Consider the following 27,909-nt stretch of genomic DNA (forward strand, 5'->3'; position numbering starts at 1 on the left):
TCAAACTTTCATATTTTCAAATCTTCAAAGCTTCAAACTTTCATATTTTCAAAACTTCACAGCTTCAGACTTTCATATTTTCAAATCTTCAAAGCTTCAAACTTTCATATTTTCAAATCTTCAAAGCTTCAAACTTGATAGTCCATTGACAGGTTGGATGAGCTCCGAAGAAACGGAAAAACTGGAAAAACAGAATATCACGAAACGGAAAAGCAGGGGAAGACAACAGACAGAAGGACACCATAGAGTCGAGTCGCAAATTTTGTAAAATCGTGTTCGAGTTCTATTAACCAGTTGACTGTGGGATTTATTTGGAAAAACCTCTCGTTCGGCGCGCAATAAAATCGAAAGATGGAGCGTGTACTCGTCGAACGCAGGACGGATGCGCGTAGAGTATATTTTAATGAATGAGCAAAGCGAAACAAAGAATCACATGTTTATGTGAAAAAATCAAGAATTCATGAAAGAATTAGTATCATGTCAAGCTTTATGACGTGTATACTCGTCAAACACAGTTAACTAGTTAAAGAGTAGATACAACGTTAACCCTCAGTACTGCATGTTGTTTTGTAATCTATCAGTAACTAATTATTATAATATTTCTAGCGAAAATGAGAAATGCTATAACATTCCTTCGATCTTTTATTTTCCTTAGTACAAAATTTAGATGAACAGAAAATCTAATAATTTTAGGGTAGTTTCTCTGATTCATTAAAATATTCAATATTCTAATTTAATATTGGAGCCTACAGAGTTCAAAGGCTTAAATCTCTCGATCATATGGAATCTCTAGTTCCCATCATCGACATTGTTACAGGAGTTAAGCTTGTCGCAGCTGAACACAACCGAGCGATGATTCCCCGACGACCCGTTTACCGCAGTACAACCAACAAATCGCAGTCGAAAGCAATATTCCTCGCTGCTCACCGCACCGTTCCCTCCTTTGTCGTTCCCTCCGTCGGGACTCGCAGAGAATCGGGTGCGAACCGCGGCCCACTATTACGGGACGCTCGCAGGACGCTTCTTGTTTCACCGGGTTCCTTCTGTTCTCGGGATTCTCTCTTTTTTCATCGGGGTGCCCCGGCGGGGACCCCGTAGCGTCTGGAACCCGAAGCGGTAGTAACTCGTATCGATCACGTCCGTGAGGTTATTATGCCAGCCGTTTGTCCGGCAATAAATACATAAATGTTTGCCCATAACAGAAGGGATAATTCGGCGTGCAAGCCCCATGGGTGGCGTGCTTCAGGTACTCCCCGGTCTCTTGGTCGGAGGGCCCGGCCGTTCGGCCTCGGTCAGGTAGAGCCTGGCCGCGGCACGCGTTTTCTTTCCCGTCGCCGTCGTCTGCAGCACCGGAGAGTCACACGTTCGGCGTAACGTATTTATTAAGTCGAGCGCAACGCGGGGAAAGAGAAAAGAACGGGGAGAAAGAGAGGGTGGAGCCGGTCGGCTGAAAAAGACGGGAGACCGGAGGAACGAGCGGCCGCAACCGACACGGGAACCGGAGGACAAGGCGGCGGACGAGCTCTCCTCTTTCTTCTCCGTTGGCTAGAACTCCGTGGCGAATCTCTTCATCCGCGAACGGCCGGACGTTTTCCCAGAACCCGGCGAGTTCGCGACGTTCCCTCGGCCCCCTCGCCGCTGCTCGCGGGCAGAATCGAGGCGCGTGAGCCGCGCGTTTTTGCGAAATCATCGGGGCCGGAGGAAAATCACGGAACGGGAATCGTTCGTTCCGGAATATCAGGGGCAATCCAGCAGTTTTGCGCCGTTTACGTGCCGGCATTTGCACGTCTTTAATGTAACGACACCGGCGGAGGAGCAATCAGCGGCGCGGCGCAAGAACCATTTCAGCCGAGGAGCATCGAAATCGCGTGGAGGTATTAACCCCATGGCCGGCGACTTCTTTCGCGAGCGCGCCTGATGAAGCCACCTTCTTGTTAATTTGTTAAGACGACGGGGATTTTCAGTTTGTCCTACCACTGCGTTCGCTCTGGAGAATATCCTTTGATAATAGAACAGTAGTATTTCATTTGTATTTGGGAATAGTTAACGAGAGACTAGTCGGATTCAAATTTTCATCGCCATTGACAGGATGGTATAGCACATCGACCAAATCGCTCGAGTAGTTCATCCTTAGATTCGAAGACTCCATATATACGAATTTATTACAATCTTCTAGAAAGTATCCTAACTACAATAATACTGAAACGAGTTTCAAAACGATCATGGTCCACCCATAGTTCTAGAATAAAATTCAGTTTAGAACTTCATTCTACAATTTCTAAAGACTTGCCCGAATTCTAGCATGGAATTTAATCCTTCGCACTCGAGAGGTGACTTTCAGTCACTTGATTCGATGCAGTAAAACTATAAAATTTGATATTTAACCCTTTGCATTCCAGTTTTCTAGTGGAAACACTCAACATTTTCTAATGAGATGTCGACGACATTCTTTCAAACTGAGGTGACAAGAAATCGCACATAAATTACGGAACTGAACTATTTTCTTTCAATATTTCACATATTGATGCACTGTACAAAGTTTAGTATTAAATATCAATCTTAATAATTTTGTTGCGTCAAATCAATTGGCCACTGAGAGTCGTCTACGGAGTGCAAAGGGTTAATATTGAACTGCGTATAATATTTAATATATAAATATTTTCTTTCAATATTTCACATATTGATGCACTGTACAAAGTTTAATATTAAATATCAATCTTAATAATTTTATTGCGTCAAATCAATTGGCGACTGAGAGGCGTCTACGGAGTGCAAAGGGTTAACATTGAACTGCGTATAATACATCGTTGTATAAAATATTCGGACAAAAGAGCTTCCTCTCAATTTACTTGCGATTTTCCTTCGAGTTCATTTGAAAAAATATCGTCTCCGTACAGTTCGAAAACGTTAAGTATTTCCAGCGAAATACTTCCATTGCGAAGGGTTAAAGTGGAGCGCGGAGAATGTTCTGCCGGAAATCCATCGAGAAGATCCGCGAGGTCTGCCGTCAGCCTGCGGGGCCCCGGACGATTCCAGAACGACGACGGCGACCTTGCGACGCGCGGGATCTCGCAGGAATGCGAGACCGTGGAGAATCGCTCGTGAGCCGAATGGCGTTCTCTTAATTAAGGGTGGTCGGAGGTGTGCCTCGGGAAAGCAGGTTCGTTCTTCTTCCCTTGGTCCCGGTCGATATCTAGCAAAGAAAGCCTCGCTGCGACCGCCGGCCGGAGAGGTGAACGCCGGGGGAACGGAGCCAGGCGTCCGTGACGGCGGGGGCGGAGGGGGCGGACGAGGGTGAGAATGGCAGCGCCTATCGTGCACCAGGCGCCACCGTGTTCACGGTTCCGCTTGGCCTACCATCGAGAAACAATAATTACCTCTCGCGGGTCCTTTGATGTCCTCCGACGCGTTCGCACTCCGCCCAGAAATCCTCCGGTACCGGTGTCCCGGGTGGTCGTTGGCCATACCACGGTCACGCACACCGAAATCGTCCGGCCGACGGTGTACGGCGTTACACGCGTCCGCGCGCACCTTTCGCCGAATCCGGGACCCGGCCCGGGAGGATTCGTGTCCATTCGCGTTTTTGCATTCATCCCCGGACACGGACGTTCCGGAATTCGCTGGACGGCGGGCCTCGCGGGGACCTTTTCGCCCTGGGGCTGAATCGTGGCGAGGCTACTCTCGTTTCGTCGGCGCGGTGGTCGGGAATCGTCGATCTGTTGATCGGCGATCGAGACGAATTGGGGAATAAATTGGAACTGTAGAGGTTCTGAGTGACACGAGTGTTTTTAACCCTTGGTGGACACTTTGGTAATCGGACGTGTGACGGATCGTTGAAAGCGTAGTTCATGGCGCAATTTTGCGTTGAATGGGGTCAACGGTGACGTCCGACTAAATCGAGTTACTGCAGTCTATTTGTTATTCGATTATTTGGAAACATTACTGTATAAATAATGTTACCTAGGTGATATTCAGTTAGATGGATGTGCAATAACGCGATTCAATCGAATGATTCGATATTACATTTCTTCTTCTGTGTATTCCGCTCTGTGAAATCGTGCATTCAAAGCGTACAACTGAAATCCGACGCGTTCCTAGGGTTGCGAAGCGTGATCTGCTAAGCGTCCATTGTTACCGCGTTGTACAGGTCATGGATACTGTGCAGAGAGTCTGTCCGCAGCGATTTATTTAGGAAAACAATTTATGCGGATAAATCAGTCGGGAACAGTGTCCGTTAGACGCTGCCGAGCAGTTAGGGGCTAATCACGCGCCATTATACCGTCGGCGTCTCGGCGATACTCTCCAGCGGAGAGATCCTCCGCGAGAGTAATCTCGAAAACAGGATCAGAGGCTTTCCTCCGCGAAGCGAAAGGGAACAGGGCCGGGGATGATCCGAAACAAACGAGTCCATCTACCCGGTAAACCTCGTCCCTCTTTGTTGCCGGTTTATTCGGTTAGCTAATGAGGATGAGCGTTAACCTACATTAAGCCGATCCTTCGAAAGCCGTTCCCTGGGCCTGCCCCGCGGGAGAGGGGCCGAAGGAGCCACCTGTCGGGCCGAGTCGCAGCCAGCGCCGCTGGAATTCGCAAGGGCGCGTCCGCGGACGCGCGGGGTTCACCCCCCCCGGTCCGTGGGCCCAATAAAAATCGATTTCACGGGATTGCGCGAGGCACCGGCGACCGTGAAATCGGATTATCCGCTTAAACATTCGGAATTGTCTTGCGAGGGTCGCCGGGATTTCGCGTTGCGCGGCCGGAGCGGACCACCGCGTACGTCGACGCCGAGAGGAACAGGAACATGGAAGGGAGGAAGATCGAGCCCAAAATGGGAGTGGGTTCCGAACGACATTGTTATCGCGCGGGTCGAGAGCGGGCCCACCGCGCGTGTGCGAGCGGGCAGCGTTCAGCCGAAGCTCGGGGCCCGGTGCGCGCGAGAGACAAAATATGTGGGGTGGTCCGGTCGAGTTTGCGGCGGGCCACAGGCCGCGCAACTTCATTTACACCTATTCAGCCTCCTTCCTTCTGAACACGGCCTCTAGATTTACGAGCTATCTCGCTCTCGCCTGGCCTCGCCTCCCTCCGCTTCTCCGCCTCGCTAAGCTTTGCCGAGCCACCGCTGTTCCACCATCTTCTTCTGTTCGCCGCCCCACCTTCTCGCCCTGACACCGGGGCCACCGAGTCCGATCGCGGCCCTTGCGGTCCTCTCGTTCGCCGAAATCTGCCGTTAGAGTCATTGCGCGCGGGAATACCAGATTGGCGAGGAATAATAGATTGGAGAGCGTTCGAGTCTCTGATGACTGCAATTAGTCGGCGATCGAGATTCTTACGGTCCTTTCTTTCGGTGAAGTCTGCTGTTAGAGTTATTGATCGTAGGAATACCAGATCGGCGAGGAATAATAGATTGGAGAGTGTTCGAGTCTCTGATGACTGCGATTAGTCGACGATCGAGATTCTTACCGTCCTCTCGCTCGTTGAAGTCTACTGTTATTTAAAAGTACCAGGTCAGCGAGCAATCAGTTGGGAACCACACGAGTCGAAAACGCGATCTCGCGAACGATTCAATGGTCATTGAGCGATCGAGTCGCTAATGATCGGTGAACGGTCCTTCTCATTGAGAACAAGCAGTCCCTAATGGTTCCTTTGACTCAGCCACCCCCTCGCGGTTTTGTCGGTTCTAAATCGGTGCTCCGCGCGACCGATAACCGTTTGATTTACAGTGCACCTCGTCGGAAAGGGCGCGTATCTGCTCGGAAAGCCACGCGCCAGATCCACTCGCGGTGATAACGGGAATGGGATCGCGCTTATTTTTATCTGGCGCCGCGTCGCGGTGCACGCACCGATCCGCTTATTTTCGTCGCTTCGAAGCGCGAAGCACGAGCCGGGTACGCGGCCGCGAACACGAAACGAGCGCCCGTTTTTGCCCCGATCCGGGGGAATACGTTGTCGAGCAACAACACGCCTTACCGGCTTGTGTACCGGCATTAAGTCATTACCGTAAAGCGTCGACTCGGCCGAGCAATCGACGAACTTGTCCGTCACGCGAAACCACGGTCCCGGGGCTCGCGGCGATCGTGCCGGCTAACGACTTATTCGCCCGTGACTCGGACGCGGCCGCCATTCTTTCACCGGCGCGGATAGAAAACCGTGAAGGAACCTATCAGCGAATTGGGCTCGTTTTCGACCGTGCGCGCTATCATCGCCGGCCATTACTGGCCCGGCGAAATTCAGCTTTGCTTCGCGTTTCGCGGTGATTCCGCGATTATCCGTCTTCGGTCGCTTTCGTAGCGAAGAGGATTCATTTACTTGTCTCTCGCGCGGTGGGATAAGTCGCGTTTAAAATTCAAATGACAATCCAGCGTTCGAGGTGAACTTGTACGGTGTTAACCGTGATAGAAGGAACTTCGCGACGATCGCGATCTAGGACTCTCGAACAATGACGCGCAGAGATTGACAATTATCGAATTTTCGGAGCAGGCATTCCGAGAGCCGAGTATCTTTAAGAGGACCGGATCGATGTAAATCCCGGAGCGCGAAGGGAACCGAAGATTCGTGGAACGCGTTTTTCATCGATTCCCCGTCGCGTTCGTCGCGTCGTTAAGCGATCAATTTTCAGCGAGCAGCGACAGACTCGCTGCGGCGAGCGAAAGAACACGGACGAAAGAAGGTTCCGCGAGCTCGGCTCGAGCATTCCGGACACATAATTGCCTGGGATTTTGCCGTCGAGCGACAAACTCGGTCCCCGTCTCCTTTCCCTGCTCGCGTTTCCAGCGTGATCCGCGATCCGGAGGGCTCCGAGCGAGGCGAACGGGCACGCGCCGACAAAAACGTAATCGCGCTCGTCGCCGCGGCGATTTACGCCGATCAATCTCCGTAACTCTTCGCCGGGAACTCGCGGGGACTGTCCTGACCTCGTTCCCGAATATCCGGCTGTTTCGCCAGCCTTTTTGCGCGAACCCCCGTAAATTACGCTTTCTCGTGGGCCGCGCCACCTAAACTTTCGGCTTCTGGCCGACCTTTCGGAATCTCTCGCTACCACGGGACCTAGCCTAACCCAGACACGAGGGAAGAATGCCACCTGACATCTTTGCGTATTTCGCGCGGAACCGTACTCCACTTGGAACCGTGAAATTCGGGGACGACAAGGAGACCGATGGTACGATAAGAAACGTTCGCATGGTGGTCACCGATGAATACAGCTTCCAAATCGTTTGGGAACGAGTATACTGAGAAAACTCGAGTAAAGAGATTCGTATTTGGTGGTTCACGGCTGATGTAAACCACCGTATATGGAAAGAGCGTCGGCGTGAACCTGTTGACGGTGTTAATTGCATCGAAAGTAGATAATAGTGTACCGTAACAGCTGCGATAGGAAATTCTTAATTATTTCTACCACCTCTATTACAAAAGCGCAAGTAACATCATGTAGAACGCTAATGGCAGTCGAAGTAATAAAGATTGTAGATTTCAACCCCTATCCACGGCAACTCTCGCGCTTCCGAAGCAGCAGCGACGCAGTAGATTCCACGCGCCATTTTGCAGCGCCGCGCGACCGTTGCTAAAACAGCGAATAGGAGGATATTCCGTGCGTCCGTCTCGCCGGGGTTAAACGGCGGTGTTCCATCGTCGAGGAGTGTCGTCCACTGTCGGATCGCGGGAGGCATTCGCAGCGGAATCCGCACCGGAAGAGAAGACGTCGCTTAAGAGGACGGAGCGAGAGAGAGTGAATCGGCGGAAAAAGCTTCTCGGCTACAAAGCACCGGCGGCTGGCTGCTGCGGTGGCTGCGGCGCGGTTCCATGGCTACGCAGCTTCTCTCCCGCATTCCGAGCCGCGGTTCCCACACACGTATCGGCCGTGTACGCACGCACGAGCGCACGCACGCACGCATGTGCACCACCGCCTTTCGATTCATGCATTCTCCGGGACGCGACGTCCCTCGACGTCGAAGGAAGGGTGACGGGAACGACGGATCGAACGGGCGACGAGCCGCGGGAGGGAACAGGGGGAAAGAGGAACGAGGAAGGAGCTCTCTCTCCCGACGGATGAATGGGGAAAAAAAGAGGAGCGAGAGGAGAGGGATGCTGCGAACGATCGAGAGCGACGAGCAGAGGGATAGAACGAACCAACGGCGGCCACGGGGAGAAAGAGCGAGAGAGAATGAGAGAGAAAGAGAGAGAGAGAGAGAGAGACAGAAGGATGGGGAAGAAGACAGAGAAAGGGTACGGGCGAGAACGACGACGGCGAGGGGCGGGAGGAGGCGCGAGAAGAGGAAAGAGCGAGAGGGAAACATCCGGGATGTTTTTCAGGGAGTGGGAGAGCATCGACGAAAGTTCCTTGCGCGATGACCACGGGCCGCATGGTGGGGAGGCCGACAGGCGTGGCCTTGATAAGGACCGCCCGCCATTTCCCCTCGAAAGCCACGTGCTCGTCTACGAGGAGCAAAGAGAACTTCCGAGGAGACGTCTGTCAGAGCCTGCCGGATACCGTTCCCCACGGGGTCCAGCGCGTGGCGAGGCTCTCGAGCAAACGGGCCGACGTTCGCCGATCCCCCGCATGACCGGTGTACACGCGCGATGCTCGGAGACACCGGGATTTAAACTTACGCGTCACGTTCGATCCGCGCGAGACGATCGATCCCTTCGAATCGCTCGCACGGCGAACCGGCGGAGTAACGAGAGGAACGGAACGGAGTCCGAGCGGAAGCAGGAAAAGGGGGAGGGATGCTGGAGTAGGATCGTAGGTAGAGGGACAAAGAGAGAGAGAGAAATAGAGAGGGAGAGAGAGAGAGAGAGAGAGAGAGAGAGTAAGGATCGGCGTGTGAAGAAGGGCGAGAGGCCGGACGACGAAGAGGCGGAGCGAGATCCGATCGATCTTCGGGGGAGCCGGTGCGAGATCTCTGCGCGGCCCGGGAGAGGAAGCGGACCGGAGGACCGGAGGCGAAGGAAAAGAGAACGGACCGGGAAGAGAGAGCAGAGAGGACGAGAGAAAAGGGAAAAGGCGAGGAAAAGGGAACGGCGCAGGCCGAGCCGGCGGAGAGAGGACCGCGAACAGGAACAGAGAACGAGTCGAAGAGTGGTGCCTTGGACGGGCACCGGCGAGCAGGAGGCGAGCAGGAGGCGATCAGGGGGAGAGGGAGCAGCAGGAAAAGGAGGAGGAGGAGGGAAAAGAGGAGGAGGAGGAGGAGGAGGAGGAGGTGGAGGAGGTGGAGGAGGAGAGGAAGCGAGACGCGAGGAGCGGACAGCTCGTGGGGTGGAGAGGGGAGAAGGTTTCGGTCTCTCTCTCTGTGAAGAGAGATCGGCTCTTCCGCGGACGAGCGCGTGCAGTCGCTAGCCGAGGCCTATACTTGTCCGTCGAAGGGTATTGGTTCTCGAATCCGCGGTACCGTACCCCCCGAGACGCGAACGAAAGAAAAGGAAACGACCACGAGCTTTGGCTCCCCTTGGCGCGTTCTCTCGCGGGTCGACGCTCGTTCGCTCGATCGTTCCGTCCGCTCGTACGCTCGTTCGTTTGTCCGGTCGCTCGTCTGTTCGTCGGTTCGATCGATCGGCCGATCGATCGCGCCCGCGCACTCTTCTCTCCGATTAGAGGAGCGATAGCGCGCGTCCTCGCGCGAGTAGAATCGGAATCGGGTCAGGACGCGGGAAGGGTCGAGTCGGTACGGTACGGTACGAGACAGGACGGGACGGACTGGAACGAGACGAGACGATACGATACGAGACGAGACGAGACGAGACGAGACGAGACGAGACGAGACGAGACGAGACGAGACGGGACGGGACGGGGCAAAACGGAACGGAGCGATCCGTTCGGTCGGGACGGCAGCGACTACCGATTTCGGGGCTCGAGGCAACTCCATTATTATCCGGGCCGGCGGAGCCGACAGAAAGCTCCGAGGAGGGTTGCCAGGTATCCTGGCGGCTGCACCGTGCCTCTCCCACCACCTCTGATTCGGCGAGAACTCGGCAAGGGTGACACCCACCCCTCGAAAAAAGCCCTTCGGGGGGTGAGTTTCCGTGAGGCTGCCGACGTCGCCCGCTACCAGCTACAGTCACTCAACTGTCGGACTGTCGGCATTGCGGTTCTTGCCACCGAACTCTCCTGCTTTGACAGCTGACCATTCTACCACACCGCTCCGTTCGGACACTCGAGGGGGCACGGCCACGAACCACCACGCTTCTTGCTTTGCTGGAATTCCCCAGTTTAACGGCCACGCGACCGACCTCGACGATGATTTAGAAGCTCTCGGGACCGATCTCCACTCGGCGACGCGCGGGCTGTGCCGTCCCAGACACGAGAGGACTCTCCGAACCGACGTGGAAAACTGACAACGCTCGGTACTGCGGCTTATGTTATGTGCGCGACGCCCGATCGCGACCGGTACCGTGTGATGTTCGCAATTCGGTGAGTGACACGGGATTGGTGCATGGTGTATCGTCGTGTTCCATCGAGACCGATCGCGAGCCCGATCACAGAGGGTCCCGGCAAGGCAACGGCTGAGCTACCGACGTCGAGAAGATGAGGCTCTGGGTGATCCTCGGCGCCCTCGCGGTGGCGATCCACGCCTCTCTCACTGAAATCACCAGGAACAAGAACCGCGGAAGAGGATCCATGTGGTGGTAAGCTCTCTCAGTCTGTCATCCGTTTCGCTCGCGTTCTTCGGTTAACGTGCCGGCCACGCTGAGCGCGCCGCGCGTTCTACGCCGCGCGATCCTGCCCGTCGCGCCGTCCGGCGGAGCCCGCGGGACGGGAAAATAGATTGCGCAACGATCCCACGCGGAATCGAATTAACCTTTCAGAGTTAATTGCGCCGCGCCACCGGCACCGCGTTAACACCTGTCCCCCGAATCTTTTATCCCGGCGACGGTGGCACCGGTGCCCGCGCGCGGCTTCTTATTAATCCATTAATCATACGTCTCGCGGCACCGCGCGCGACCACCCGACCCGCAAATGATTTCTCGCAGGAACAAGAAAACGCTGGATGGATGTTAGATAATGGCTAACTTCATTAGCCGGGCAATAAATAATGCTCGCTGTGCGATCGAGCTACCGAGCAGCCCGGGACCGGACCAACGGCCGCGTTTACAACCGAAAGAGATAGCCACGGAAATATCCACATAACGATAAACTGCCAGCGATAAATCAACCGTTGCCCGGCCGCTTTTCCAAGCCGCGAGTTGATTTAAGGCACGGCCACGCGCGGCTAATTATTGCCTACGAATTAATTAATCTAATACGTCGGTAAATTCGCGTGGACGCGCGGACGCCGGACAACCTGCCACCTGGATTTCCCAGCCGGCCGTAATTTATCGCGACTCCCCCGGCGAAAGGCGGATTGATCTTTTCGGTGAATTTACCGCCGGCTCGCGGCGGCCGGTCGCGTTCCCGAAATAGATATATCGCGCGCGGATCGGCGATATATCCCGCGGTAACGGGGGAATCGCTTATCGCCGTGCCGTGCCGTGCGCCGGCTCCTCGCCGGAGCGGTGCCGATTCTGGGTGGTCTCGTCGGGCTTAGGCCCCGTGACTCGCTGCAATTTCCGCGTAACGTCCACCGCGAGAAAGGGAAACGGAATTCGTAAAACCCACATCATCGCGTTTGCTTATTACCTCGCCGCGTCGCTTATTATTACCTCTCGAACTCCGATCAGCGGGAGACTTTCCGGTTGCGAAGCTTTCTTCCGTTATCGAGCACAAAATATTAACAAACGTTCGTAATCCTCTTCGGAAGTCAAAGGTGAACTCCATTTTAACCGAATTGTGCACGTATCAAACTCGTCTCGCGACAGCTTCGATCTTGAAGTTATTTCATTTCGATTCCCCGAAACGCCAGGATAACAGCAACGATAATACTAAAAATCACGCGCCGGTTGGAAACCAGTAGCGCGTACTGCATTCGTCGCAGCGGATCGGCATTAGAAACGAGGCGCGCGGGGTCGCGTCCGAGCAGCGACGCGCCGAGCAAGTCGGTCGGCCGATTGAAAAAGACATCGGCGATTCCTCTCCGGCTCGTGGCATCTCGCTGGAGGCGTCGTCGTCCTGGATGCGACAGGTCGCGTCGTCGAGCGGTCTCCGGCAAAGCCAGTCCACGGCCGCCTCGGAGCAGGTTGGAACGGTTCGAGCCGCGGCGCGGGGACGATAATTCAGCGGTAATCGCGGGAATTTAATGCGGGATTTTTGCCGGTGGTAGCGCGTGGCACCGGCTCGTTATATTAGCCCTCTCCGCTCGATAAATTATTTTCGTGGTCGCTGGCAGAAAACACGTGGACGGGCTGCGCGGCGGTCTCGCCGAGGGGACGAGGGATGGGGCAGGGACAGGATCGCGCTGCTCCGCAGCTCGTCCCCGTGAGCTTTTCTGCTCGACGTGAATTACAAGCGATAGATACGTTCTAACCGGTCCCGGTCGGCGTGTATTTATGTTCGCCGCTCGTCGAACGTTTCGCGAATCGCGCCGGCGGACGTCGCCGGTTTTCAGGTTCCAAAACCGAGAACGAGACGCGTCGCGTCGACGTGGTCGAGACGAGAGAGTTCGGTTTCTGGAAGACGATTTCCCGACACCGATTCGCCGCAGCCAGCCGCTCCGGAGCGAGGTTTTACGAGGTTGTGCTCGGTGATTCGGTTTATTTACTCGGAGCGCACCGAGAGTGTCAACGGGAAGCCTCGGCCGCAGCTGGCACGCTTTTCGCGGTGGCATCCAGCGTCCGGGTTCTCGTCTGTCCGTTCGTCTGTCTATCTGTCTATCCGACTAGCTGTCTCTGCTAGCCGTCAGGAAAGTCGTTGACAACGGAGCGTCGACGGAGCAGCGCTGGCGATCGGCTGTTTATCATGGACGGCGCGGCGACGAGCGATCCGATCCCTGCTCGCGCGGCGTTCCCGTCGAGAAATCTCGGATCGCTAAGGCCGTTTTATAGACCATACACGATCGTCCTCGAGCCGCGGAGGAGCCGTGGCCGTGTAACCGGGTGTTGATCGAGCACGGTTTTCGACAACCGGCTACTTCACGGGACGACCAGACTTTTGGACGGGACTGTATCCGGAGAGGGAAGAGCGGAGCGTGTTCCATGCGAGCAGGAAAAATAATTAAACGTCTCCTAGGTTTCTCGCGCGCGGCTCGCCTAGGGCGCGCACGGGAGATCGGAAGAGGGATCCGGCGGCGGGAGCGGTCGTTGTCGCGTGCGATCGCGGCCGTAAAACGGTCGTAAATATCGCGGGATTTCGGCGCGGCGGCGATCCGGGCAGCGCGCGAGACCTTTCTCTCGAAAGTTTGCACGTTCTTCCCACGAAGGGACGCGAGCAGAACGCTCTTAAGCGTTTTTCTGCGCGACGCTCGATCGATCGGACGACGCGAATTCTTTCGCAGGCTGGACTCGCGCGGCAGCTTGATTTATATATACCCCGGCTACCGTTGACCGAAACTGTTGAACCAGTTTCGTCTTTCGGACTAATCCTTCACCGCGCTCCTCCTCTTCGGCCTCCCTTCCCGGCATCATCGTCGGCTCCCTTCGCTCCCCGTTCCCATCTGCTCTCTCCTCTCCTCTCCTCTCCTCTCCGGACCGTTTCGCCTTTCCTCGTCCGCCCGAGTGTCCGGAGAGTGTCGTTTTTACGCGCGAACGAAATTAGCGTCGATCGGACGCTCGAGAAATACCGATCGTCCGATCGACGACCGTTCCGAAAACGATCCTCGCCGCGACCCTTCGATCGTCCCACCGCGGTCGGACCGTGTGATTCTCTTCCCGACTGGTATTACCGATTTTACTACCGACAACTTGTAAGGAATACACAGGAAGCTTCCACTGGCGAGCGTAAATTTACGTCGAAGGCAGACTGTTGATAATCACGGGATAGCCGTGATTTTTATTCGATTAACCTAGGAATCTCCGGTACCAGTTTTACCCGTCGTTACGCGGCAAAAGGTTAACTAACGTTCGAGTCCAATTATTTCGTAATAAGAAGCGTGTAACGACAGCGATAAGCTGCGAAACGTTTACGCCGGGATTACACGGGCGTGTCTCGCGCCGCGGTTCCTCCGCTGAAGCGAGAATATCTCCGTTTCGCTGCTCACTTCTCTCGTTAATATTAATCGAGACATCCGAACTATGCAACATAGATTTTTCTATTTCGTCGATTCTTATCGTATTACTTAACACCGTAACACCCGGCCGCGCGTTAACGCGCGAAACGACCGTGCCGTCGCAGCTTTGGAGGGACTGTTCGTCCGATCGAAAGAGCTCGCGCAGCGAGATGAAGCCTCGCGGAAGCCGCGCTGTTACGACCGACTCGATAACTTTTCCTTTCTCTTCAGGGGAATCGCGAAGGCTGGCGAGCCGAACAATTTTTTGCCATTGTCGCCGGCCTCCCTGAACATGGATCCCACGGTGTACGCGACCTTGAGGAGAAAGCAGAGGAAACTCGCCAGGGAGAACCCGGGGGTGCTGATGGCGGTCGCCAGGGGCGCGAACCAGGCGATCACCGAGTGCCAACACCAATTCCGCAACCGCCGATGGAACTGCTCCACCAAGAATTTCCTCCGTGGGAAAAATCTCTTTGGCAAGATCGTCGACAGAGGTGAGCAAACCGAGTTTCCCTTTCTCTTTTCCCGGCCTTTCTTCCCTGCGCGTTCTTCGCTGCCGCGCAGCGGGAAGAATTCAATTATCGTTCGCGGAATTACGCGGCCGAGGCGATCGAGCACCGCTAATTGGAACGGCGAAAGCGTTCCGTTTCTTGCGGCCGACGGTGTTCGCTCGGAATCGTTGCATACTGGCAACCCTCGGATGACAGTCGAATTATTCAGTGTCGCGCGGCGCGATGGACAATTGAATCGTGACGCAACATCGAAAATCTCACGGGTTCCTCGAACGTTCACCGTATTCTCGGTTTCTCCTGCAAATTACTCGTAATCTCCTGATCGTTACAGGTGTGTGAGTACAGTGTTTCCCAAAACTTCCCAAGCAAATCGTTCAATCGTCAACCCCTTGGCGTACTTTCGCTACTAAACTCGTAACATTTTACTATCGACGATTTGGAAGAAACGCAACATAATTCTCCTCTTTCATTAAAATAAAAATTCCACTTAAAAATAAATTGATAATAGCGATAGTTTTTCGCTTTGATCCATAAGCAATGAACAACATCGATTCTCGTTAATCCTTTCAGAGGTGACACTCAGTCACCACTTGATTTGACACAATAAAGCCATAGAATGTGATATTTAACGTTAAACTTTGTATAACGCCTCGATACGTGAAACATTGGAATAAAACAGCTTTGTTCCTCAATGCACTGGTGATTTCCCTTCGAATTAGTCTCAAAGAACATCGTAAGAAAATGTGAAATATTTCTAGTAAGAAACATCCGAGTGCAAAGGGTTAAACTAATCTAGAAATCCTCACCATCTCACTCGTCATCGCATGACAAGGGGTTAACAATTGAACATCGAGTGTTCGATCTGTAAAGTCTCAGAACACTGTGAACCACGAAGTGTTGACCGTGTTTCAATTTTCTCAAGCGCGACGTTGATGGTAGCAACGACGACGACGACAACGACGACGCGGCTACTACGAATCGGAGTGGTCGGTAGGAGTCGAGATTCGTGATAAAGCTACGCGCGTGTGCGTGCGTGTGTACACACGCGGCCGCCTGTGTCCGTGTATGTTTATACAAGTATATATAACGGACCATAAGGTGGACTCGTTCCACGTTCCAAAAAACAGCCCATTGTCCGTGGTCGTCTCCGACAACCGGTATTCTCGATAGAGATTTACAGGAGACGAGTTTCGGTGGAAACAGAGACGGACGCGGCGGAGGCGGCGGAATGCGGGGAGCGGCGAGCGGAGGACGAAAGGTGGAAAGAGGAGGAATGGGGGGGAGGGTACGGAAGGTTCCGCGATCGCGCGAATCCACCAAATTGCAAGCGACAAATCCGTCAACGGACAACGGGTTGACTGCCGCGTTGCGGAATGCCCGGATCATCGAGGATATATAAGGGTCGTTGTCGCTCTCGATCATGGGTATCCGCGTGATCGATAATCGCGTCGATGGGCAGGTGGGCGGGCGGGTAATACGCGTACCGTGCTCGAGTTTCAACGCGCGGTAATAGCGTTAGCCGATCGATTGGTGAAGCACCGTAGAAAACTAACCCCTTGGCCGCATAATTAGAGTACCGGTAAACGGATTACGGTTAGTTAGCCGTACGCGATAATTTCGAGGAGGCATAAATCGGTCGCGATAGACGTTCTCGAGTTTCCTTTGCGGTATACATATAGGCACGCCGGTGAAACCTCTACAGTCGAGCGGACTTTGTGTATCGAAAGCGTCTCGACGTTCGCACTACCGGGCCGGCTAATCGACTTTTGTTAATTTCTCATGTAGAAACTTCAATAGTGCAGCTATCGAGATCTCAATTAATGTTAGCCGATTCCTATTAGGCACAATCGAATCAATCTCTCTGTGGAATTCACGGGGGAATTCGTTGTATTCGCGATCGACGCGACGGGAGCTGTCGGAAATAGGTCATTTCGCGTCGCGACGGTTGCAACGATGAAACAGAGGTTCTCGCGATGAAAGGTTCAGCGGTTGTTCGCTTCGTATAAGACGCAATCGAGGCTGCCGAGAGGTTTCAAGAGCTTTCTCGAATTTCGCTGGCAGTCCGGAAGATTGCAAACTCGAGCGAAGACGACGACAGGGTGTCGACGGGTAGCCGTGAAGGGTTGCAGGGGCCAGGGGAGGATGAGGATCGTGAGCGGGAAAGAGAGAGAGTGAGAGAGAGCGGGCGGGAGAGGACGAGGGGATCGAAAGGGGCGTGCCCTTGCTCCGAAGACCCCGGGCACGTGCCCTCACCGACCAGATGTATGTTTTGCAACCTGATAATGGACCTTCTTGTACCAGTTCTGGCTCCCCTGCGGCTCTTTTAGATCTCGTCGAGGCGATTGTAAGCCGAGCTTTTTCGCTCGGCCCGCTCCCGTCCCACCCCATCGCGTCCAGTGTCCCCATATGGCCACTTATCGCGCTAGTAAAACCGAAAAAAAAGGAGGCACGGGTTACAAAATAGCAGAGATCGCGCCCGAGAGCGTAACCCTTCCGCGGCGTGACGCCACGACGCGTCGCCCGAACCCCACCCCGGATCGCAACCCCCCTGTCGCACAGCCTAATAGTCTTCCCCGTGAACGCGACGAAAACGGGGGATCGAAGAATGGGCTGCGAAGCGTCTAATAGTCGTCGCAGATGCCATCGTTCCGATCGAAATCCTCGACGACCTTATTAGCGACGAGCCTCGCGTTCCTCCCCGACCCCTGCCCCGCTGCCCCGCCCCGCCGATCGCAGCGTCGCATCGCGTTCGCGAACAATGCGGAACACCCTCGGTGGCCTACAGCTTTTTTAGCTACCCGGTGAAAATTGAGTCGCAGCGGATCGCAGTGAAAGAGAGAGACACCGCACAAAACGAAATTATCGTTCGTCCCCCCTCTGGACGGGATTCCCTTTCGGCCGGCAACAGCCTCGACCTTTCACCCTTTTAGGTCGTCTTTTTCGAGCGCATAGAGAGGACCAGTTTCTTCGTTCGCCCCCTGTTCCCGTCTCTGTCCCACTCGCTCTTCGTTTTTCCCCGGTATCGTTCGTCATCGAACCGATCTCCGAGATTAGATCTGGGCTCGGTCCGTGGATCGCAGGGGAAACGCAGATCGCTATCGTCGATCCGTAACGCTCGCGCGTACGTACTCGTCTGTATTTGGAGATCGAGAAGGGGATCGCCGGCGACTGGTTCGTGGCCGTCGCGCGCCGCCCTAAACGGTCGTTTCCGGATCGCGCGCTCGGGGGTTGCGCCCTTTTCTTCTTTTTCCTCGTTCCTCCCTTTCGCGTCGCGCCGCTCGACTCGTTCTTTAACCCACTTCGCCCCATTTTACTACTCGCGCAAACGCGTCTGTTTATTAACCGAACGTTTAGCAAACAGTCCCAGAGAACTCGAATGTTTTCAAGTAGAAGAGGAAACATCTTCGAACTTTCGAAAAAGAATCGCTCGTCTGACAAAGCGGGTGAGACCGTTTATTATCCGATCGATGGTTTTACAACGGAAACGATCCGGATTCGTCCGGCAGTCGATCTTCGAAAGATCACGCGGCGTTCCACGAAGAGAGGAGCAACGTTTCGCGCGTGTTCGGGCTGTCGGAGCGGCGCGATACTTTTGGAAGCGTTTGTACTCGATATTATAGCTGGTAGTGAGTAGGTTTGCGGCCTGTAATCATTTCGCCGCCAAGAGCCACCTACCGCATCGGTCTTCTACCCTCGGTTTCGTTCGCTCCTCTCCTCTCCTTGTCCCACGCGCGGCGCAGCGCCACGCCGTTCCAGGCCACTCGCGTGGAAGCCGAGCACAGCTCCGCAGCCTAATTGCTCGGTAAACTGCGAATCCCGCGGGAGAGCCTCTCCGTGCGGCTCGCGTTTTCCGCCGATTTCACGGATCTCGCGTCCGCCGACGCCGCGGGAACGGGTTCGTACGGTCGTGCGGGATGACGCGGAGATCGTGAGTCGTCGATGACGTGGATGGCGCAAGCCGGAGGCCGCGAGAATTGCTTTCCGTTTACGGAAACCACTATTTATTACAATCCCCAAATAGATTTCACCGAAACGAACCTTCATCCTCGCGAGCGACGCACACTTCGTACAGCCTGGATTACGAACGTCCGCGATTTCACACCGGTTTAGTGAAACGCCGAGCGAACCGTGGCAAACGAATATCATTTGTCGTAAATGTACACCGTTCGTATCGATGCGCGCGTCTATCTCGGTGAAACGGTTCGAACTCGAGGAACAGTCGAAAGAAAAGCTCGGAAGACGTCCGACGATTCAATCACCGAAAGCGATACCGATTATCGGTGAACCGGGCGTTACACTCGATCCACCGTCGGTCCGTCGTTAGCGCGGACAGCTCGCCATGTAAATAACTAAACGCAGAAATAAATAAATAAATTGGATCGATAGTGGAGCAGCGTGGCGCGGGTCGCGTCTTATACGGAGACCCGGTCCGTGGTTTTTGCGACGGCGTTACGCCGCCATAAATCGCGGCCTATGATGGGCTACATGTGTCGACGGCACGCCACGATTTCTTGCGAAAACGTGAGCCGCGAGCCAATGGGCCGGCCCCCGAGCATCGGTACTCCGTGATTTTTACATCTTGTTTGCTTCCACGGTTCTCGACGCACGAGTTCCCGCGGCACGGACGGAGGCCGGCCTATATGGCGGTCGCGTTTTCGCGCCCCCCAGCCCCCCTCGCGCGAACAGCCACGGAACCGCTCCCGCATTCGAACGACACGAGCCGGTCGATGCAGTTTTTCGTGGATCGGCGTCGCTGCCCGCCGCGAGACGGGCCCCGGCGAGGCCTCCTCTCCGGATTCTCTCTCGTTTCCCCTCGCTTTCGGCTGCCGGCGCGGGGACACGGAGAGATCCTCCTCCTCGCGGTAGCAATAATTTCCGGCGATCTTATCGGGCTGGAATTTCAGCGCGGTCGCGAACGTGCGCCGTAAAGTCGCGTCGCGATGTCGCTCGGCTCGATCTCGAAGCTGACGAGTCGCGCTCGGCCGGCCCTCTCGGCCTAGGTATCGCCGGATCGCGTTTCCCTCGGCGCAATTTTTATCCGGCCGGCTCCGCCGTTTTCTTTTCGTCGCTCCGGGAGAAACGCCTGGACCAGCGCGCGTCGTCGTCGTCGCCTCGGGCAGGTAGAAGTACGCGAGCCAGGAATTTCCATCGATTCGACCGGCTGTTTGCCCTCCGGTAACCAACCCCGGTCTCCACCTTGCTCGCGCTGTTTGCACGGCCCGACAAAGCGGACGTCAAACCGTTTATCGCGCGCGGAAAGTCGAAGAGCGGGATCGGCCGCGCGCGCCGCAGCGTCCTGCACGGCAAACAGGCCGCTCCGAGGGATTATCGAGCCACGCTTTCCACCGTCGATAACGATTTTTCGCTTCGGGGATCGCCGTTATCTCGGCCTATCCGGCTGTTTGACGATCGTAAAATCTTCGGGGAAACGATCGCGGCCCGTGCGCCGTCAAAGTCGCGGTCCTTTGCTCGCCGCCCGATGGATTACCGGAATGTGTGCTCATCGTCGGGAACGATTCCACCCGGTCCTTGGCCGCGCTTTCGACGGGGAGGCCCTTTTTCGCGAGGGAAACCCCCCCACCCCCCGCCGGCCGTGTAATCCTCTCGGTCATGCCAGTCCGGGGATGATGACGAATAATATCTGGAACCGATGAAATTTCGCGGTGACAGGTCGAAGCGAGGCGAGGCTACGGGGTGCGGTAACAGGGTGAAACGGCGTAAATCTTGCTTCCCCCCCGTAGATGCGCGGCCGGGAGCGAGTTGCCTCTGGCCTGGAGGGAACCGTGCGGTCGCAGCTACCGTCGACCGCTCTCTCGGCCCCCGGTCTTCGCCTTGGACGGGGATTAGGGAAAATCGGTTCCCTCTGTCCCTGTCCGTCCGCTTTTCTTCCGTGCCCTGCGCCTTTCTTCCGTCGTTCCGCCGTGAGGACTCCCCGGCCAGATCGCGCGCACGGAAACGGGGCCCGGCGAGGCTGCCGCGCGGAAAACACTCGTGACGAATCCAGGATCCGCTCCGGAATTTGACGCGGTCGATTATCTCTGCCGCGGCTGCCGAGTCGCTCGACGTCTCACTTCCAGCCAATTTCCTCGGTCCTCCCGACCCCCGTCGCTCGTTTTCCCACCTGGAATGCTTTTTACGCTCGCGCGCAGGGAAATATTATCGGTCGAGCATTGTGCCTCTCTGCACGGATTCGAGACTCTCGGGGTATTCTATGGACGCAGGGTTGTCCTGTTGGAAGCGAGTCCGGCTCGGACAGTCACGAAAACATGGAGCTGCTTCGAGGCTGGGGCTCGAGCGTTCATCGCTAGCTGTAGGGTGCTAACGGGTCTGAAGCGGCTTACGCGAACCATCGACCTCGTCACGGTGCCCGGACATTACCGTCGGTACCGTTCGACAAACTGACGGTGCACGGCGCGAGAGATAACGTCGCCCGTTATCTGCGCCGCGATAAAGGTGGCAATTTGCGAAACGACTGGCTCCTCCCCTCTGGTGGCTCACGATACCTTGCTCGGCGGGTCGCAAAGGTGCCGGCAGGCACCTGCGCCTTATGCAGATAAGGTCGAGGTGCCTCTCGGGTCAGCCCACTCGGGGTTAAGGTCGCGTTCCCACTCATTCTCTCTCTCTCTCTCTATCTCTCTCTCTCGTTCTCTCTTCTCCTCCGCTGCCGTGTCCCTCTCGGCTCCTCTTTCGGCTGCTCGGCTAGCGTCCTTGTCCGTTGCACGCGCCGTTCGTTGCGGGTTCCTTCCACACCTGCGCCCGGGAGAGATCTCGCAGGTAGTCCACGAAGGATTGAGACGTTCTCTGTGGTCACCGCTCGCTCGCTCGCTCGCCTCCCACGATACCGACCGCCGCAAAAGTTTAGTCCGCGCGACCGGAACCGCGATTCTTAGGGGTTGCCGAGGATCGTCCGCGATCACCGGATCCGTCGTAAAAGGATTGAATCGTTTGGTTGCAGGATGCCGGGAGACCGCGTTCATCTACGCCATCACGAGCGCGGCCGTGACCCACAGCATCGCCAGAGCGTGCAGCGAGGGCAGCATCCAGTCGTGCTCCTGCGACTACACCCATCAGGCGCGCGCGCCGTCCGGCTCCAAGGACTGGGAATGGGGCGGCTGCTCGGACAATATCGGGTACGGCTTCAAATTCTCCCGCGAGTTCGTCGATACTGGCGAACGCGGACGGAATCTCCGCGAGAAGATGAACCTGCACAACAACGAGGCTGGCAGAGCGGTGAGTGTCCTTTATTTTGGAGCAGGAGTAAACTGGTGTCTATTCACCAACGATATTATTTGTATTAATACCTGGTACTGTTATGTGACCCTCCATTTAAAAGGGAATTTCACCACGTTGAATGCCATGGAGGTTAAATGATTATTTGAAAATTTCTATATTATAAATAATGCTATTGCAATGACATCCTGCTGAACCTACGATAATAATGATGCGATTCAAGCAAACGATTTAATATTATACTTCTTTTATTTCGTGAATTTTGCTGTATAAAATCGCGCGGGTTTTAACGTGTTGATCAATGTACACTGCTGCTTCTCTCGTCCAGCTGAACGAATGGCTCAGTTGTCGAAGGAGATACAGTTAGACGCTCCAGTTCTAAATGCCGACGACGCAATCGAGAAAGAACCAGAGTAGCACCGGACCTTCGCTTTCTGTTGCAGCACGTGTCCTCGGAAATGAGGCAGGAGTGCAAGTGCCACGGCATGTCCGGCTCCTGCACCGTGAAGACCTGCTGGATAAGGCTGCCGAACTTCCGCATGGTCGGCGACAACCTGAAGGACCGTTTCGACGGCGCGTCCAGGGTGATGGTGAGCAACTCGGACCGCGTCCGCGGGAACGGGAACGCGATCGCGAGCAACTCGGCGAGCAATTCGGTGCACGGGCACCGGGACGGCCTGGGTCGCCGGCAGCGGTACAACTTCCACCTGAAACCGTACAACCCCGAGCATAAGCCACCCGGGTCCAAGGATCTCGTCTACCTGGAGCCGTCCCCGCCGTTCTGCGAGAAGAACCCGAAGCTGGGCATCCTCGGCACGCACGGCAGGCAGTGCAACGACACGAGCATCGGCGTCGACGGCTGCGACCTGATGTGCTGCGGCAGAGGCTTCAAGACCCAGGAGGTGACGGTCGTCGAAAGATGCGCATGCACCTTCCACTGGTGTTGCGAGGTCAAGTGCCAGCTTTGCAGAAACAAGAAGACGATACACACATGCCTCTAGGCCACCTTCCCCCCTCTCCCGCTCCCTCCCTTCTCCAAGCTCTTCTCCGAGAGACTACACCCTTCCCGGTGAAGGATGTTCCCGTAGTCTCTCGCTCATCAACCCCCGGCACTGTCCCAGACAAGGTGGTCCAGGTGATCCTACCGCGAAACTATGCGAGTTCAACCGTCTCGACGCCACGGATCGCGAAAATTCGGAAATTGCCAAGCGGCGCGACCGTTCGGACGAGTCTAGAATGCCGATCGTATTTTTGTACTTCGAGGAGGGTAACGGAGAACGAAGGTGAACGGTTATAAGGGAGACAAGCGAAAGAAGGAACTGGAGCGACACTTTTCGGCGAATGGATTCGCGCCGCCTGGCACTCGAACGGTTGAACAGTCGCGCGGAGCCCTCGTCCGAACGGGGAGCTCTTCTCTCCCAGTATTACGCGAGACGATCGAGATACCGCGACGTACACAGATGTATTTATTGCGACGCTCCACGGACGCGTACCAGAGACTGAGGCGGTGGAAAGCGTCGAGAGCAGCTCGGTGGTTCGCGATCGTCGGCTGAGAACCTTCTCCCGACGAGCCCGGGTGGACGAAACTTTGAGACGTCGACGCCTCGTAGATTCCACTGTATGTACATACGATCGTTTTCCGTTCCGTCGACGCGTCTCTATCCCCCTCCTCCGCCCGTTGCCCGTTCGCTCTCGGGATACCGAATTTCGAATTCGCGCGCCACACGCCCTCCATCCTCTCGATCCCGCGGCCGCGCGCGAGGCACGATCTTAGATTCGTTATTTATTCCGATCCGCAGGATCGCGCGCTTGTATATACGTATAGAGTGCGGCTGTATGCGTATACATATTATAAATATAAATATGAATATAAATATAAATATAAATATAAATATAAATATAAATATAAATATAAATACAAATATAAATACAAATATAAATATAAATATAAATATGAATATAAATACAATTATAAATACCGGATATATCGAATGTAAAAATCTATAATGTATATTTTCTAGCATCGCGTTCGTCAGACTACCGCGCCATAAAGTAGCCGCGCGTTTGTACATAATCTACCGAGACGAGAGAAGCCGACGCTCCGCGAGAGGGCGGATAAATTATTTTTTTACGTCACCCGCCCCCCCGACAATTCACCCCGGACGGACCGTGACCGCGCACGGTTGTCCCGTAGGTTTAGAATACCGTTCTCAATTAGCCCAGTGTCAGATGCTCGGCCCTAAATTTCATCCCCCGACCCCGTCCCCCTACGAGAAAACGGTGATTAAGATATATTTGTACGCACAGTGTAACGACAATAACTCCCGATTGTTTTCTTTTTTGTAATTTATGGACGTGTAAGAGGAAGAATGAAAAGAATAAAGGCGTAATTCGAGTTGAATAGTCTCGGCCGATTGTGCGCGCGCGATCTTTCCACGGATTTTCCGCGGAGGCTGCGCGCGCTGTCCCCTCGCTCTCCTTATCATCTCTCTTCCATTCTCCCTCTCTCCCTCTCTCCCTCTCTCCCTCTCTCTCTCTCTCTGCCCGCGAAATATAGCCGACTGGTTCTCCACAGTTGGACGACTTCATAACTCCTCGCCGGGCGAATATCGTGGGAGGCCCGTGCCCCGAAGAGAAGACTGGTTCGACTCTCCTCCCCCTCCCTCCTCGGCCTACCCTCAGCGTCTCCCCCGCGCGTCCGTTTCCCATCGCGTTCCATCCTCCTACGTTTCTACCTTGTTTCGTTTCTCGTTGGCCGCGCGCTGCTGCACGCGATGATAACGAACGAAGGAATCCCGCAGGAATCTCTGTACGGGATAAAAGGATTCTGACCGCATACGAACAGGCATCCGCGCTAATGGTTCCGACACTCCCGCCGTCCCCGGCCCCGCCGCCGCTCCTCCGCCTTCCCTAGATTCTTGCTCCTTTTTTCACCGGGCATCGCCTACCTTCTGCTCCCGTCCTCGTTCCTTCTCTCTCTAACGATCGGTATTCCCACTGGCCGGCGAATTCCGCGGGTCGATCGACGGATCGAGCGTTGCGCGTCGAAGCCTACGATCGATTCGATTTTTAACCCTTGCGCATCGAACGCCGACGCGAGCCAGTCGTAGCGGTTGCTCGGAGGATGCAATGCTCGTGAACTCGACCTATTTCGACAGGTAGCACGAGCTAGAAAAGACATGGAATTAACCTAACTTGGAATAAGAACCTCTCGCACGCTCAGATTTAGAGCAGGAAGTTGCAAGGGAATGGTTCAGTTATTCAAACGTTGAGATCCACGTAGCTTCATTCTGTTTCGAATATCTGAGAGTTCGATAGATAATTCAGGTTTCTTTGACAAAGACTTTTAACGCTAGCCAAGGGGTTAACCGGACTTGGTCGGGCAAGCGCGAGCAGACGGAATCAGGTGGCACCGGAGAAGGGTAGTAGGCTGACCGCGATACTAAAACAAATTCTTGGTGCGCGAGGAGCTCCCAGCGTGTCCCGGCAGACAAGAATCTCGGGCAGCGGGGCCACTTCTCACGGCGGCCCCTTTGATCTTGGCCGACCACCCCCTCGTCTCCATCACGGTCACTCGAGCACCAGCACCAGCACCAGCAACGGCAGCGACCACGACCGCCTCCCTCGGCTTTTTACCCGTTGCTCTCGCTGCCGCCCCCTTTCCCCTCGTTAGAGGCTTGTTCCTCTACGCGCGACGCGGTCTCGCACGACCCGAGGCCCGCCGAGATATACCGGGGCATCAGCCCGAATTCATTCAGTTTTACTATTATTACGCATGCCGTCACGCGTGCAGCTCGTCGTTCCACGTCCCGGAATGTCCTGCGCGGGTCCTGGGGGACCGCGGCGCAGCGGATCCTTGACTGCTCGCCGCCTCCGGCCATCTCCTCACGACTGCCGACTCGCAGCGACGCGACCTTTGCGACCAGCGCGTGCCAATTTCCGTCTGGACGGAAATCTCGGCTGCCTGCGAGATTGAACGTCACGCTCGACTCCGGGAGGAATCGAAGACAGCGTGGATTCGTCCGGAGAAAGTCGCGATGGTTTACCCTAAAGCGAACGAGCGAAGACAACCAGTCACGATCTCTTCTCTTGCGATTAGCGAACGGTTACGGATGTTTCTGTTGAAGGTTGCGTGAAAAAGAGAAGAACTTTCGATGGAAGTTGTACAAAAATAATCCGGCGTTCAGGTCCAAAGACGACGGGCCCGCGGAGGCTCGACCGTCCGCCAAAAAACGGGCGCGCGGAAGCGTCGCAACGGGAACCGGTCGTTCTCTCACGGTCCCGCGAGAAGATCCGCCTCGATCGCCGATCGAGACGGCTCTCATTATGCCCGGCGAATACGAAATTCAGTCAGCGCGAGGTTAACAATCGGCGAGGGGGCCTCCCACGGGCGTCCCCGTGGACGGGAACCCCATCAGGGATGCCACGCGCGTGTGATCGGCCGCGACGCGCCGCGTGCCGCTTCGCCCGCCTTCCTGCTGCCCCGATTTTATCGTTCCTCCCGGCTTCTCCGCTAACCCTTAAACTTTGCGTCCGTTCCGCCTCCGTCGAAACGCCTCGCCTTCCTCCCATCGGCCGCGTTTCGCGCGATCTCGCTCGCGCACCTCTGTTCCCCGTTGCTCGGGAGAAGTGCTCCGGACGGAATGCGGCTCTAATTGATCGGCTTTCGTCTTTTACTCTCGAAACCAATTCGCTATTCTTCGGTGCGGTTACACGTACGGCTGGACGACTGTAAAAACTGACCGATCGGTAACTACGGAGACTCGAACAGTACCATTTACACAGCGTCGCGCTGGACGCATGTCAGCGCGTCTTTCGAATCCTTGAAGCCATATGACGAAACATTGGGATAAATTTCTTCCACTCTTACTCGAAAGTCTCAAGCAACCTAACCAATGAAATCTCTGAACAAAGTACATAATCAAAGTCACGTTTTATTCCTGCGTCTGGAAGCTCTCCTGCGTAATCCTCGTTGCTCGCGATCGCGCAGCTTGAACGAGAAGCGGGCGACACGGGGGAAAATAGAGGCACGGCGAGAGAGGTTAAAGTAAACGATTACGGTCAGAGGGTGTGGGGAGCGTAAGAAAACGAGGAGCCCGGGACGAGAAAGGACGAAGGAAGGCGGCGGAGCGGCCGGAGGGAGAAGAAGTCCGGCGTGCTTCCTGTTGCGCTAATCTTCCAGGACCGAGAGGCCTCGTCCCCGGGCAGGAATTATTTCCCGATAAAAAACGGGCGAGTAAATCAACTAATTTATCGTTTTTGCGATTGGGAGGAAGGTGGGTCGTGGACGTCTTCGCCGGGGCATACCCTGCCGGAATGGCAGGAATCCCTTTTGGCGGGTCCTGGATCTCGTCGTCCTTTCCGAGGGCCATCCGTGGGAAAGAATATCGGCTGACGTTCGAGACCACACGGTCGAATTATCGGTGTTTCGGCATGTTACAGGGCTCTCCCCGGCGATCTCTCCTTCTCTCTCACCTCTTGGTAGCCGAATTTGCGCGTGGTCGCAGCGGTTCGCCCTCGCTCGCGCGCGCGCGCACGTCCTGCGCTTGTCTTCCTCCCGTCGCCTCGCCTCTCCTCGGTCCTCGCTCGGTCCTTCTCTGTTCGTCGAGGCCTCCCTCTCCTCTCTCCTGGCCCCGTCCAGCCCGTTCCACCGTCCTCCCATTCCCGCCTCGACCGTCTTCCGCGGAACGAGCAAAGGGAATCTCCTCCGGAATCCACGTCCCCGTCGACTGTGGGAACGAAAGCACGAGATCGCGATTCTCCGTACACCGTGTTCCTCGGCGTTCATCGACAACCAGATTCCTATCCTATCTAGGTTTATCTCGCGCCCCTTTTCCTCCCCTTCCATCGGGTTCGACGGGCCGCGCGAGGAATTCGCGCGATGCGCTCGTTTCGACGTTCTTTCCGCCCCCACGGCTAGACTTGGGGACTAAGTCCAATGTCGACGACGGTTCCCGAACGATCGGGTTTCTACTCGAGGTCTTTGGTCTCCGGTCGGCTTTTCTAATTCTACTTTGGACACACTTAGCGCCGTCTGCTTCGAGTTTCTCTGATTCTAAGCGATCGATGCAGAGACGAATGAATAGATCGACTCGATTAGA

At 55.3% G+C, this 27,909-nt stretch overlaps 1 protein-coding gene across 1 annotated transcript; it reads left to right on the forward strand.

The window, feature by feature from the left end:
* The first annotated feature begins 10,226 nt into the window (after window positions 1–10,226).
* On the forward strand, window positions 10,227–24,230 carry wg (Wnt family member 1 wingless). Its single transcript, XM_031992621.2, has 4 exons — window positions 10,227–10,614; window positions 14,298–14,560; window positions 21,534–21,808; window positions 22,252–24,230. The coding sequence occupies exons 1-4, from the start codon at window positions 10,514–10,516 to the stop codon at window positions 22,807–22,809; spliced, it is 1,197 nt and encodes a 398-aa protein (XP_031848481.1). The 5' UTR covers window positions 10,227–10,513; the 3' UTR covers window positions 22,810–24,230.
* Window positions 24,231–27,909: the final 3,679 nt, after the last annotated feature.

This window comes from Nomia melanderi, chromosome 2, assembly GCF_051020985.1.
Source record: "Nomia melanderi isolate GNS246 chromosome 2, iyNomMela1, whole genome shotgun sequence".
Taxonomy (NCBI): domain Eukaryota; kingdom Metazoa; phylum Arthropoda; class Insecta; order Hymenoptera; family Halictidae; genus Nomia; species Nomia melanderi.